Raw genomic sequence first — 13,070 nt, 5'->3', positions numbered from 1 at the left:
GACAGGGTTTCTCTGTATAGCCCTGGCTGTCTTGGAACTCACTCTGTAGACCAGGCTGGCCTTGAACTCAGAAATCCACCTGCCTCTGCCTCTGCTTCTCTGCCTCTCTGCCCCTCTGCCCCTGCGCCCCTGCGCCTCTGGCCTCTGCCTCTAAGAGCTAGGATTAAAGGCGTGTGCCACCACTGCCCAGCTGGTGCAGGGTTCTTGCTAGCCCTGTAGAACTAGTTTTTGAAGCTTTCCATGTTTAAATTTTAGGTTAATTTTTTCATGTGAGGAGTCTAACCCATTCTTGTGCTATTAAAACATTGTTCTGCTGGGCAGTGATGGCGCATGCCTTTAATCCCAGCACTTAGGAGGCAGAGGCAGGCAGATTTCTGAGTTCGAGGCCAGCCTGGTCTACAAAGTGAGTTGCAGGACAGCCAGGGCTATACAGAGAAACCCTGTCTGGAAAACAAAACAAACAAAACAAAACAAAAAAATTGTTCTTTTTATTGTGTGAGGTTTATTTTTCTTCTTTTTTAGTGACAAAACATAAAGGTACTGAGAAAAGAGAGTCACCTTCTCCAGCACCCAAGCCTAGAAAAGTGGAGCTGTCTGAGTCTGGTAAGTTGTAATGATTTTCTAGAGGTTGGTTTTCTGTTTTTCCTTCCGTGTGTGATTATTCCCTGGGGTTGGGGATTGATTGTCCAGGGCACCCAGTAGGGAAGAGCTGAAGGTGACGTCACACAGACTTTCTGCAATTCCCAGCTGTGGCATTTAAGTGTGCGCTGTTTGGTTATTCGTCCAGGACCTCATTCTTTTTCTTCTGTATTTGGACAAAATTTTGGGTTTGGACAGCTGGCTGGGATGTTTATAGCATTCCTATCTTATGGACTGGGCTGATGCCTTGTGTTGTGTGTCACATTACCTGTGTGTAACTAAAGAAACACTGTCTAAATGCACCCATCTTTCAGAAGAAGACAAAGGCAGCAAAATGGCTGCAGCTGATTCTGTGCAGCAGAGAAGACAATACCGACGGCAGAACCAGCAGTCTTCATCTGGTATGGACAACAAGCGAATGAGCGCCTTCCACTCTCACACCTGTGGTAACCCAGCACTGGGAGGCTAAGGCAGGAGAATTCCTGTAGAGTGTGAGGCCAGTAAGGGCTGCATAGTGAGAGTCCCCAGAAGAGCAAAGCGGAAGAAGCCTGAGATCCTGTGGTTCAGAAGGTGGAGGCAGGAGGGGGAAAGCTCTGTTGTTCTTGGCTACATTGTACATTTGAGACCAGCCTGGACTAATGAGACCCTGGGGCTCTCCCCCCACTCCACCCCGCCCCCATTTTGCAATGTTATGCCTGTTTGTATTTCACTTGCATGCATGTCTGCACCATGTTTACATCTGGTCCCCAAGGAGACCAGAAGACAGGGTATCAGATCCAGTGAGAATCTGGAATTAGAGACGTTGTGAGCCATCATGTGGGTGCTGGAAATTGAACCGTTTGCCTTCATGGGTTGTGTTTGGGCCATAGGTCTCAGTTGGGCACTGGGTATTTCTTTCTTGTTTTAAGCCCTTAAATTTTGCTTTTAAATTGCTGTATTGTTAGGAAGGTAATAAATCTGGCTAGGAACATGGCTCTGGTAGAGTACAGCGTACTGCGTGCACAGCTCTGGGCTCTATTCCCAACATTATTAAATATAACATAATTGGACCCAAGCGTTGGTGGTACAAACCTTTGATTCTAACACTTGGGAGACAGAGGCAGGCAGGTCTCTTGAATTTGAGCCCAGCCTGGTCTACAGAGTGAGTTCCATGACAGCCAGGGCTACACAGAGAAACCCTGTCTCAAAAAAAAAACAAACAAAACAAAAGGTAGTTGGCGTAGAGTACAATAGTAAAACAGAAAATGAAATTGGAAAGACTAATTTATTCCCTAATATTTGAGTCTACTCCTAAGCCTTTCTGCAACTTTGTTCTATATAATTAGGAGTCTCTGGTTTAGATGATCATACTAGTTTTTTATGAATCTACTTCATTTATTACTAGTAGCTATTTGGTTGTGTTTTGTTTTTGTTTGGCCTCACTATGTAGTTGGGCTAGCCTGGAACTCACTGTAGTTCTGATTGTTTGATTAAAAAGAAAGAGCACAGAAGCCTAATGTTTAAGCCAGGGGCTCTGTTCTTGTGTTACTTACTTGGGTTTTGTGTGGCTTTAGTTTGGTTTTGGGTTTTAAGAAAATGTCCCATGTAGTCCAGGCTTGCCCTGAACTTGCTTTGTAGCCAAAAATGACCTTATACTTGTAGTCTTTTTGACTCCACCTAAGTGTTGAGAGTTGAGCTTTGCACCACTGGACTCAGTTTATGCAGTACTGGGGTTTGATTCCCAGGGTCTCCCATGTGCTGAGGCAAGCTCTCTACTCACAGCCACACCCTCATCGCTCAGGTTATAGTTGTAATTATTTTCTGGTTCAAGTGGCATATTGATACTTTTTTGTTGCTTTCTTGCTGCTGATGTGCAACACATGCTGGGTTGGGCTTTTCCAGTGAATTTGACCGTCAGCCCTGAGGTTCTTTTGAAGCCTTACCTTATTAATTGGGAAAGAATTCACTAGAGTTTTGTTGCGAGGCTCATGTTGGACTTCATATTCTCCGTCCTTCACCTCCCTGTCATCAGATGTGCACATACACCAATGAGCCTGATTTTACATCCCTGGATTTTTTTCCTAAGAGATCCGTGCAGGCCTTAGTACTTTTGAGATATACTAGTCTTATATTTGCTAGTTTTCTGCTAGGTGTGGACTGTTGACTGTCACTAAAATTGTACTGATTAGATTGTCCTGATGGGGGCTGGAGAGATGGCTCAGAGGTTAAGAGAGAGCACTGACTGTTGCTCTTCTAGAGGTCCTGAGTTCAAATCCCAGCAACCACATGGTGGCTCCGAACCATCTGTACTGGGATCTAATACCCTCTTCTAGTGTGTCTGAGACAGCTACAGTGTACTCATATAAATAATAAATAAAAAGTGTAGGTTGTCCTGATGGTACTGAGAATTGAACCCATGGCTTCATGCCATCCATACTAAGTAAACGTGGAGTCATTGAGTCTTAACCTCTAAGAAACGTTTTTCCCAGTGCTGGGTGTAGAACCCAGGACCTTGAGCATGCAGTGTAAGGGCCCAAGGGGTACTACAGGGGGCAGTGAGTGAGTGTGTGTGTGAGTGTGTGAGTGTGTGATATTTTGTTGTTGTTCTTTGCTCTGTGATTACAGACTCTGGCTCCTCTTCCACCTCAGAAGATGAGCGGCCCAAGAGATCCCATGTAAAGAACGGTGAGGTAGGCAGGCGGCGGAGACATTCCCCTTCTCGGAGTGCCTCTCCATCACCTCGAAAGCGCCAGAAAGAGACTTCCCCTCGGTAACAGCCTTCGTTAATAGTTCTGACTGTCTGTGGTTGGGCTGGAACTGTAGTGTATAGCTTGGCCCTCGAAATTACTTTACAATTGGGCACATTCTTCGTGTCAAAGCTGGTTGGGTTTGGGCTTTTAACCGGTTAGTTTGTTTTTTCTTGCTGTTGATAGTTAACATTAAAACTAGACACGTTTTCAGTGACTGCCTCATTTATGCATGAATAGAGCAGTTAAATAATTCCAGGCATCTTGAGGCTTTAAAAAATGCTTCCGCAAGAAGGATTTAACTTTCATGAGTGGAATTCTTGACATTTGTTTTTCTCCACTGCTCTCAGGATGCAGATGGGAAAGCGATGGCAGTCACCAGTGACTAAAAGGTTGGTTAGATACTGTTTTTGCAAATGAGGGTTACATACCAAGTGTACTTAGTTTTCTGTTAAGGTGACTGTCCCCATTTTACAGACACATGACAGCTGAGAAAGTCTTAAGTTGCTTTGGTGTGTGTTTTTGTTTTTACCATGTCAGATTAATGATACAAAGAGCTGTGTGAGGAGATGACTGTAGAGCCTTTCCTAATCTGATAATTCTAGACTCTGTAGGGAGTGACTTTTTTAAAGTCTTCATTGTATTTTTATTTGTCATGGATATATATGTGTGAATACACACATGCCACAGTCTGTTGGAGGTCAGAGGACACTTGTAGGAACTGGATCCCTGTGTTCAACAAGTGGGTCCTGGGAGTCGAACTCATTCAGTTCTTCAGGCTCGGTGGCAAGGGCCTTTATCTGCTGAGCTCATCTTATTAGCTCTGGCTTTCTCCCTCTACTCCCACTTGTTGAATTTCTTGGTTTTGAGAGAGGGTTTTTGTGGGTAGCCCTGGCTGTCCTAGGAATTGCTGTGTAGATCAGGCTGGTCTCAGACACAGAGATCCACCTACCTCTGACTTGCGGGCTCTGGGCTTAAAGGTGTGTGCCGTGATCACCTGGCTCAGTGTCATATAGTAAGGAGGATAAAATGAAGTATAATTTTGAGTATGTAAAGTGTTACTATGAAGTACTAATCACATATCACCAGCAAACCTAAACCAAATCTGGTTGGAAATTCAATGTGGTAGTGAATTCTGAAGAGTCGAGACCTGATAAACCTTAAAAACTGAGCCAGGTCCACAGTGTCAGCCCTGGCTGGGCCAGGAGCTAAGGATTATTTACACTGACTTCTCTCTCCGTGTGTCAAGGGCTACAGACAGGCTTAACTTGAAGTCTTTTGTAAGGTTGCTTCTAGCTTGTTAATGTATGACGCTTGGTATATGGCTTGTGTTACAGGTTTATTACAGACTCTGAGTTGGGGAGTGTTTGGTTCTTGAATATACTTTTAACCACACTACCCCCAGGGCAGCTCTAGTATTTAAGATAGCTTTGTTGTTTGTCTTTAGGGTATTGGTAGGTAAGACACATGGTCCCTTTTCAGTGGTGGGTATATATTTCTTCTTTTTTTTAAGATTTATTTATTTATTATATGTAAGTACACCGTAGCTGTCTTCAGACACCCCAGAAGAGATTCAGTTATCATTACAGATGGTTGTGAGCCACCATGTGGTTGCTGGGATTTGAACTCAGGGCCTCCGGAAGAGCAGTCGGTGCTCTTAACCACTGAGCCATCTCTTCAGCCCGGGTATATATTTCTTAGATAAGACCGTAAAGGTTGGAGATAGACTCCGAGATAGAGCATTCACTCAGTGTGTGCAGTCCCTCTGTCTGCCCTCTGTCTCTGCTGCGGAGGAGGGGCAGCTCTAAGCCAGGGCTTCCAGATTGGGGCCTTAAGTTATTTGGTGTCTATTAACATTGGCTGTTAGCCCTGACATGGTTCATATAAGCTTCAGATAAGTTTTCCAACTGATTATTATGTGTGTCCCAACTAAAAAATAAGTGTTCTAATGACCGTTTTTGAATTTTTTCTCTTCCTCTGTTGGGTGATTTATGTCAAACAAATGAGTGTTTTTGTCTGAAGCTAATATCACAAAGCTGTCTTTAATTCATACCAAAAGCAAAACATAAACAATGTTTCTGCTCTGGGTTAGTTAACCACTGGAAATATACTTCCTAGGGGGGCTTAGTTATAAATGTCACTGACTGAGGAGAACTCTGCTTTCTTATTTAGTAGTAGAAGGAGGAGAAGTCCCTCTCCCCCTCCTGCCAGAAGGCGAAGGTCTCCTTCTCCAGCCCCTCCGCCGCCACCTCCCCCTCCTCCTCCTCGGCGGCGCAGATCTCCCACCCCACCACCACGACGAAGGTACTGTGTCCAGGTGACTCATGGTAGCTCTGGGTCTTTATCATGGAAGTTGCTTTGTAAGAGGCATCTTAGGTTGTAAAAGGTCACATAAATGTGAGCTCCTTTATGGGACACAGAACTATGTGGAAACAGAACTTAGAACAGGGCACTGGTGATGCTAACTTGTAATCCCAGGACTCAGAAGGCAGAGGCAGTCAGATCTTTGAATTCAGGTCCACCCTGGTCTACAGATGGAGTTCCAGGACAGCCAGGGCTACACAGAGCAACAAAAAAACAAAGACAGAAAAGGAAATAGGAGCCAAGGGTATTCTGCTCAGAATCTATACTCCTGAAAGGCTGGGCCAGGGACATTTTGAGTTGGAGGTCAGCCTGGGTTATAGAGAAACTAAACCCTGCCCAGCAAACAAATGGGAGAAGTAAACAGATGGATATCTAGGGTGCGGGAAGTGAGAACTATCAGTGGCTGCACAGCCACAGGAGTTCTGAAGCTACCATGTTGTGCACGTTAGCTGCTGCACTAACCTGTTGGCATTTTGCGCACTGTGAAAGCTTTGGTGATGCTCCTGCCAATCATGTAGGACCCTAGACTGCAAGTGCTAGCAGTCCCAGTCAAAAGGGGATTCCATGAAGGGAGAGGTTAGAACTCTTCAGAAATGTCAGTCATGGGCTGTGTGTAATCCCAGCTCTTAGGAGGTAGAGGCAGAAGATCAACACTGGTTTGGAACCAGCCTAAATTGTATTAAGTTCCAGGTCAACTGATACACTGGGGGGTGGGGTGGGAGGAGGTGGGGGGATATGAGCCCTCTCTCCAGCTCCTGTCACAGAGAACACAGTAAAGACTGCCTGGCAACAGCTGATGCTCACAGTTGCACAACACATGTGAGGTTCTCTTATGAAACAGTACTTTGTTTTATATAATTATGTAAATTCTCTTGGTTTGATGAATTTAAATTGTTTCTGAGAATTTCAACTTTCTCCATTAAACACAACACAGTATCCTCTTGTCAGTCATGGAGGTATGTGTATTGCTTTGAAATATCTCCTGACAGAGTACTAGCTACAGGATAGTTATGACTAGTTACTTCTTTTTTTTTTTTTTAAAGATTTTTTTTTTTTATATGTAAGTACAGAGTAGCTGTCTTCACACACACTGGAAGAGGGCATCTCATTACAGATGGTTGTGAGCCACCATGTGGTTGCTGGGATTTGAACTCAAGACCTTCAGAAAAGCAGTCAGTGCTCTTAACTGCTGAGCCATCTCTCCAGCCCGACTAGTTACTTCTTTTTATTCAATTAATTTTCTTGATTCTGGATTGGCTAGCAAGATGGCTCAGTGGGTGAAAGTGCTTGCCATAAAACTAAGTGACCAAGGGGCTGGAGAGATGGCTCTGGGTTACCATCTGTAATGAAATCTGATGCCCTCATCTGGTGTGTCTGAAGACAGCTACAGTGTACATATATATATAATAAATTAAGTGACCAAGCAGGGCATGGTGGTGCACACCTTTAATCCCACCACTTGGGAGGCAGAGGCAGGTGGATTTCTGAGTTTGAGGACAGCCAGGGCTACACAGAGAAACCCTGTCTTGAAAAACAAAACAAAACAAAAAAAAACCAAAGTGACCTAAGTTTGATCCCAGAATGTACATAAAGGTGGGTGGAGAGAATTGGTTCCACAAGATGTCTATCCTGAACTTGCATGGTGTATGGACATGCTCAAACAACAATAATAATAAGTGAGCTTGATTTTTTTTTTTTTTTTTTTTTGGATGCTGTCCATTTCATCTTAACGGTGTGTTGTTTTTTTCTAGGACCCCTTCTCCTCCCCCACGCCGCCGCTCACCGTCTCCAAGAAGATACTCTCCTCCCATTCAGAGGAGATACTCTCCTTCCCCCCCTCCAAAGAGGAGAACCGCCTCCCCCCCGCCCCCGCCCAAGCGAAGGGCATCACCATCTCCACCACCAAAGCGCCGGGTCTCCCACTCTCCACCTCCTAAACAAAGAAGCCCCACAGTCACCAAGAGACGCTCGCCCTCCTTATCTTCAAAACATAGGAAAGGGTCTTCCCCAGGCCGATCCACCCGGGAGGCCCGCTCACCACAACCAAACAAACGGCATTCGCCCTCACCACGGCCTCGGGCTCCTCAGACCTCAAGCCCTCCCCCTGTACGAAGAGGAGCTTCAGCGTCACCCCAAGGAAGGCAGTCCCCATCTCCAAGTACTAGGCCTATTAGGAGAGTCTCCAGGACCCCGGAGCCCAAAAAGATAAAAAAGTAAAAATGCCTAATGCTTTTGTTTGTTAGGAATATGTAGTTGTATAACATGTAGAAGAATCCTTTCTCTTACTGAACAGTTACAGAAATAATAAGCAAGCTGGTGGTGGCACACCTTTGATCCTAACACTAAGGAGGCAGAGCAGCAGGTCTCTGAACTCAAGGACAGCCATGGCTACACAGAGAAACCCTGTCTCAAAAGGCCAATAATAGTGATGGTACAAACTTTAGGTAGTGCTCACATCTTTCCCTACTTTGCTCCTTGTAGCATAAATTCCAGAGGGCTTTTCTTGGTTCTTAGCATCAGGAGACTCAGGAACTCCTCTGTATTATTTTATGTAAATGAGTATTTTGCCTGTAAGTGTATCTGTATGCCCACTTCTTGTGGGTGTCAAAGAGCCCAAAAGCAGATGTCAGTTCCCTTGAAACGATAGTTGTGCTTAGCCGTGAGCTGTGTTGGTGCTGGGACATGAACCCCAGTCCAGAGCCATTTCTCCAGCCCCTGACAAGCACATGAGACTGATAACAGAGCTGATACTTTAGGAACGTGAGAGACTGGTGTCACTACTGTGCTACAGGATGACCCGTCAGGAAAGTGGCAGAATTGTAGGGAATGTGTGACCATGGAGAACACTTGGATGACAGAAAGCTTGATGTGTGTGTCGTTGGAGTGTGTTCTCAACTTTGTCTTTTTTTCCTCTCTGTCTAGGGCTGCCTCACCAAGCCCTCAGTCCGTAAGAAGGGTTTCATCTTCCAGATCTGTCTCTGGATCTCCTGAGCCAGCAGCTAAAAAGCCGCCAGCACCTCCCTCTCCTGTGCAGTCTCAGTCACCCTCCACAAACTGGTCACCTGCAGTACCAGCCAAAAAGGCTAAGAGCCCAACACCAAGCCTGTCCCCTGCCCGGGTATGTGCCTACCTGGTTTTGGACATCTTTTATAAATTAGTCGGCTGGGGGTGGGGGACAGTACTTAACAATTCCAGGTCTCGGTGGACAGAAGCAGGGTCAGGAGTTCAAGACGAGCCTCAGCTTTGGCCTTGTGATTATACCTCAAAAAGACCAGTTAGTGGGTGAAATTCTTTAAAAGAATAGAAATTTCAAACCCAGTGTTGTAACATGCTTCTAATCCTAAGCATTCCAGAGGCTACCCTGGGCTACACCGTCTCAAAAAAAATGAAGTTACAAGTTAGATTCAGTTAAAATAATTTATATAAATTTAATGTAAAGACAGTACCTAGAATATGGTGGTTCCGTTAAATCTTTTTTCCACCCCAAGACAGATTTCTCTGTGCAGCCCTGGCTGTCTTGGAACTCTCTATAGATCAGACTGCTACTGCCTCTGCCTCCACGGTGCTGGGATTAAAGGAGTGCACTGCTGCTGCCCTGCCGGCTAAGTAGTCTTTGAATCTTGTAGTATGGAAGTGGTTAATGTGCAATAGAAACTGTACTTTGAATCGGGATTTGATTCTCTTTTCTAGAATTATCTATGTTCTAGAGAATCTCTTTGATTCTCTTTCTAGGCTATTGAAGAGTAAAAACGGCTACGATGCTCAGTGCCTGGCACGAGCTGCTGGCTTTGGGATTAGGTTTCGTTGCCTGGCTGTAGGCCAGCTTGTGTTTGAAGTGCACTGGTGACAGTTTGGGTAGCCCATGGTGTTCGGTAGATGCAAAGATAGGATTGGGGATCTTACTAGATGAGGGCGTAACTTCCAGGGCTTATGGAGACTCTGCCCTGTTGTAATGGGATATCTGAGCTAGAAGACGGCTCAGTCAATTCAGGCACCTGCTTCCAGGCCTGAAAACCTGAGGATGCACATGGTAAATGGGAAGGACTAACTCCTGTAAGAGGGACATCTCTGTAGAGGAGTGAGGCAGACCACTCCCACTCTTAAATGTGTGTGGTTGAGTTTATCCTGGCATTGTATTGGGCTAATGGCACTGCGAATTGGAATCCTGCTGTGGTTAGCTAAGTGTTGTCAGAGGTTTATAATTGCTCTTCATTGAATGCTCATGGTCAGGAGCTGGAAGGCAACTTGTGTTGCTCAGGACCCCAACTCTTGTCACCCACTCACATCCTGAATCTGGGAACTTGGCTTAGAGTTAGTAAGGAAACTGTACTGAGTCGGTCAGCATTGAGACTCTCCAACTGGCTGTGGGTGGACCCTGGCTTTAGTGTGTGTCTCACTTCTCTGAGAGTGCCCTCATTGGTGCCAGTTGTCTTTGCACAACTGTAAAACATCCATTTGTTTGAAATTCCCTCAGAGCCCCCCCCCCCAAAAAAGAAGGATTTTAATCACCTCAATTACTTCACTGTTTCTAGAATTCTGATCAAGAAGGAGGTGGGAAGAAAAAGAAGAAGAAGAAGGACAAGAAACACAAGAAGGATAAGAAACACAAGAAGCACAAAAAACACAAGAAGGAGAAGGCTGTGACCATAGCCACCCCAGCTACTGCAGCCCCTGCAGCTGTTTCTGCTGCCACCACCACATCAGCACAGGAAGAGCCTGCAGCAGCACCAGAGCCCAGGAAGGTATTCACACCGCCTCTGCCTGCTGTCTGAGAAGTGGTTGTGCTTTTTCTCTGTAGTATTTTGATGTTTCTTGGTGACCTGCCAGAATCAAGAGTACAAATGGCTTCAAAAAAAACTTAATGTGTTTCAACTTTTTACAACTACGTTCAAGGGACAGCACAGGGCCTTTTGCTGTATGTAGATTGGGCAATGTATGCTACCACTGAGCCACATCCCTAGATATACACAATAAGTGCAATTTAAAAAAAAAAAAAAAACTTCCCATAAGGGACAAAAGTGGGGGCGTCTCAGAGTAACTGATGACAGTAGGGTCTGTGTGTGCTCACCCATCAGTGTGCATGTAGAGGCCGTTGATGTCTCTCTCTCTTTCTCTCTTATTTTTATTGCACTTTACAAATCCAGGGTCATTTGCAGAGTTAATTCCTTAGGATGGGACACAAGTCATCAGGGCTTGGGGCAGGCTCCCTAAGCTGTCTTGCCTAGAGCTCACTGTCAGCACTGGGGCGCTGCAGGCGTGCTGTCATCTTACAGGGTCCGCGTGCTTGCATAGTAAGCATAGGAACATAGCTCAGTTGGTTGGGGACTTACTTAACTTAATGCTCAAGGACTGGATCTGATTCCCTAGCTCTCGTTGTACTGGGTATGGTGGTAAGCCCAGCTCTTGGGAGGGCTGATCTTGGCACCATAACAAATTCTAAACAAGCCTAGGCTACAAAGCAGCCCTGCCTCGAGAGCTTTGGGTGGCTTTTGTGTGTGCAGAGCTGTGCAGTTGCTGTACTCGGGCCCCACTGTGTCTCAAGACTTAATATGTGCCTGGGTTGGGTTTGTTTTTCAGGAGACTGAGAGTGAAGCTGAAGATGACAACCTTGATGACCTAGAGAGGCACCTGCGGGAGAAGGCCCTGCGGTCCATGCGGAAGGCTCAAGTGTCCCCACAGTCCTAAGCGGACATGTTTGTTATGTTGTAAATTTTATTTGGTTTGTACTCAATTCAATTTCAAAATTGCTAAAATGTGTTTGAGCTTTAGACTATAACATTTGTTGTAATAATTGCTAGGTTGAAGTTCACCATGTTTAAAAAAAATGGGGGGCATGGATTTACATTACAAAGGCGTCCACGGTGTATTAGTGACATTCTTCCATTGACATTTAGAGTGAAATATTTTATGCCAAAAAAAAAATCTCTTTTTTAAAAAAGGGGGTTTGACTATTGTTGGCATTCTTGTGGTTCCTTTAAATGCCCTTACCTCTCCCAAGAGGTTGTTTTGTTTTGTTTTCCTCCCTTTTCTCTTGAATTTTAGCATCCACATAAATTATGCTTCCAACCTTGTATAGGTTTGTAAGCTTGCCCAGAAGTGAGACCACTGTTGAAGTACCACAAAAGTTTGAATGAACGAGTGAGTGTTCACTCTTTTGTCTGTGGAGTCTGCTGTGTGGCAGGATCCCAGCCCTAGAGCTGCAGGGCTGCCCTGTGGGACAGCGCAGCCTAAGCTGATTTGGATCTGGGTTTCTCCTCCAGGTAGGGTTGTTTTGTTTCCTTCGCCCTTTTCTTCTCTGTGTAAAGGCGATTCCCTAGACCCAGGATGGACCCTTCAGTTATAGAAATTTGTTTATGGAACCCGGTGGCTCCCGTCATGTTTCTCCTTACTCATCCAATTGGTACCCACAACTGAAGAGCTCGTGTATTTGGCGGGCTGGAAGGGCCTGGACAGTGTCTTGGTTTCACTGTTTTATTTTATTTTATTTTTTAACTAAAGCTATATAAAGCTTGTGGATTAAACAGAATAAATTTCTAAATTTAAGAACATTGCCACTCACATTTATTCGCCTGCAGGGGAGGACGGAGTTCAGGGAAAATAGAAAGTGATGTCGCAGGCTCTCCCCTTCTTACTGAAATAACTAACTGCAGAGATGTCAGCAAGGGAGAGGGGGGTGTGTTCTTGGAACATGGAAAGCTGGTGAGGAGAGAGGCAGTTTACAGCAGGGCATGGTGTCAGTGTGAAGGACCTCCCAGGTGGCACTTGGACCTGAAGCTTGTGACACCAGAAGTCTGAGCCTAGTCTTTGGAGGCACAGATAAATTTGATTGTGACTTCTAATAGATGAAACTAGAATACAAAATGCCCACATCTGAATTTCAGGAAAGCCTAAGGGTGTTTTGTTTTTTGACTGAGACAGGGTTTCTCTGTATAGCCCTGGCCGTCCTGGAACTCACTCTGTAGACCAGGCTGGCCTCGAACTCAGAAATCCACTTGTCTCTGTCTCCCAAGTGCTGGGATTAAAGGTGTGCGCCACCACTGCCCGGCCCTGTTTATGACTTTTAACCAAAAGACAGACACTTAAGACTTCGGTAGGGCCAGGCTCGAACCTAGAAGGCCCCTTCAGAAAGCCCTGGATTAAGAATCTGGACCCACACCAGCTCAGAAGAGAAGGGAAGGGGAACGGGGAAAGAATTGTGGGGGTGGAGTGACCAGGAGAGGGGCAGTGAAAAAAACCTGGGAAATTTAATGATTCCACATATTTCTTTATAATCCCCAACATTTACCCTAAAGTTACACATATAAAGACAGCTTTCTCGTTAAAAATGAATCTGGAGCTGGA

The 13,070-nt window shown here is 45.2% G+C and overlaps 1 protein-coding gene across 30 annotated transcripts in view; it reads left to right on the top strand.

Moving 5' to 3' along the window:
• Positions 1-12,277, top strand: part of Srrm1 (serine/arginine repetitive matrix 1) — a 32,794-nt gene extending 20,517 nt beyond the window's left edge. For 8 of the 30 annotated variants that reach the window (XR_003954981.1, XM_017320313.2, XM_030253663.1 and 5 more), the window contains 9 exons: positions 523-603; positions 954-1,040; positions 3,244-3,388; positions 3,716-3,757; positions 5,538-5,669; positions 7,481-7,942; positions 8,652-8,847; positions 10,262-10,471; positions 11,307-12,277. Coding sequence is in view for 28 of the 30 variants with exons in the window: in XM_017320313.2 (XP_017175802.1) it covers positions 523-603; positions 954-1,040; positions 3,244-3,388; positions 3,716-3,757; positions 5,538-5,669; positions 7,481-7,942; positions 8,652-8,847; positions 10,262-10,471; positions 11,307-11,414 (1,463 nt within the window). In the remaining 2 variants the exon portion in view is untranslated. Of the gene's footprint in view, positions 1-522; positions 604-953; positions 1,041-3,243; positions 3,389-3,715; positions 3,758-5,537; positions 5,670-7,480; positions 7,943-8,651; positions 8,848-10,261; positions 10,472-11,306 lie in introns of those variants that run through there. The other 22 variants (XM_030253660.1, XM_030253657.1, XM_030253665.1 and 19 more) reach the window with 14 other exon arrangements.
• Positions 12,278-13,070: the final 793 nt, after the last annotated feature.

This window comes from Mus musculus, chromosome 4 (assembly GCF_000001635.26).
Source record: "Mus musculus strain C57BL/6J chromosome 4, GRCm38.p6 C57BL/6J".
In the NCBI taxonomy this organism is placed as follows: Eukaryota; Metazoa; Chordata; class Mammalia; order Rodentia; family Muridae; genus Mus; species Mus musculus.
The sequence above is the reverse complement of the archived record's forward strand: the minus strand, read 5'-3'. Positions and strand labels throughout refer to the sequence as shown.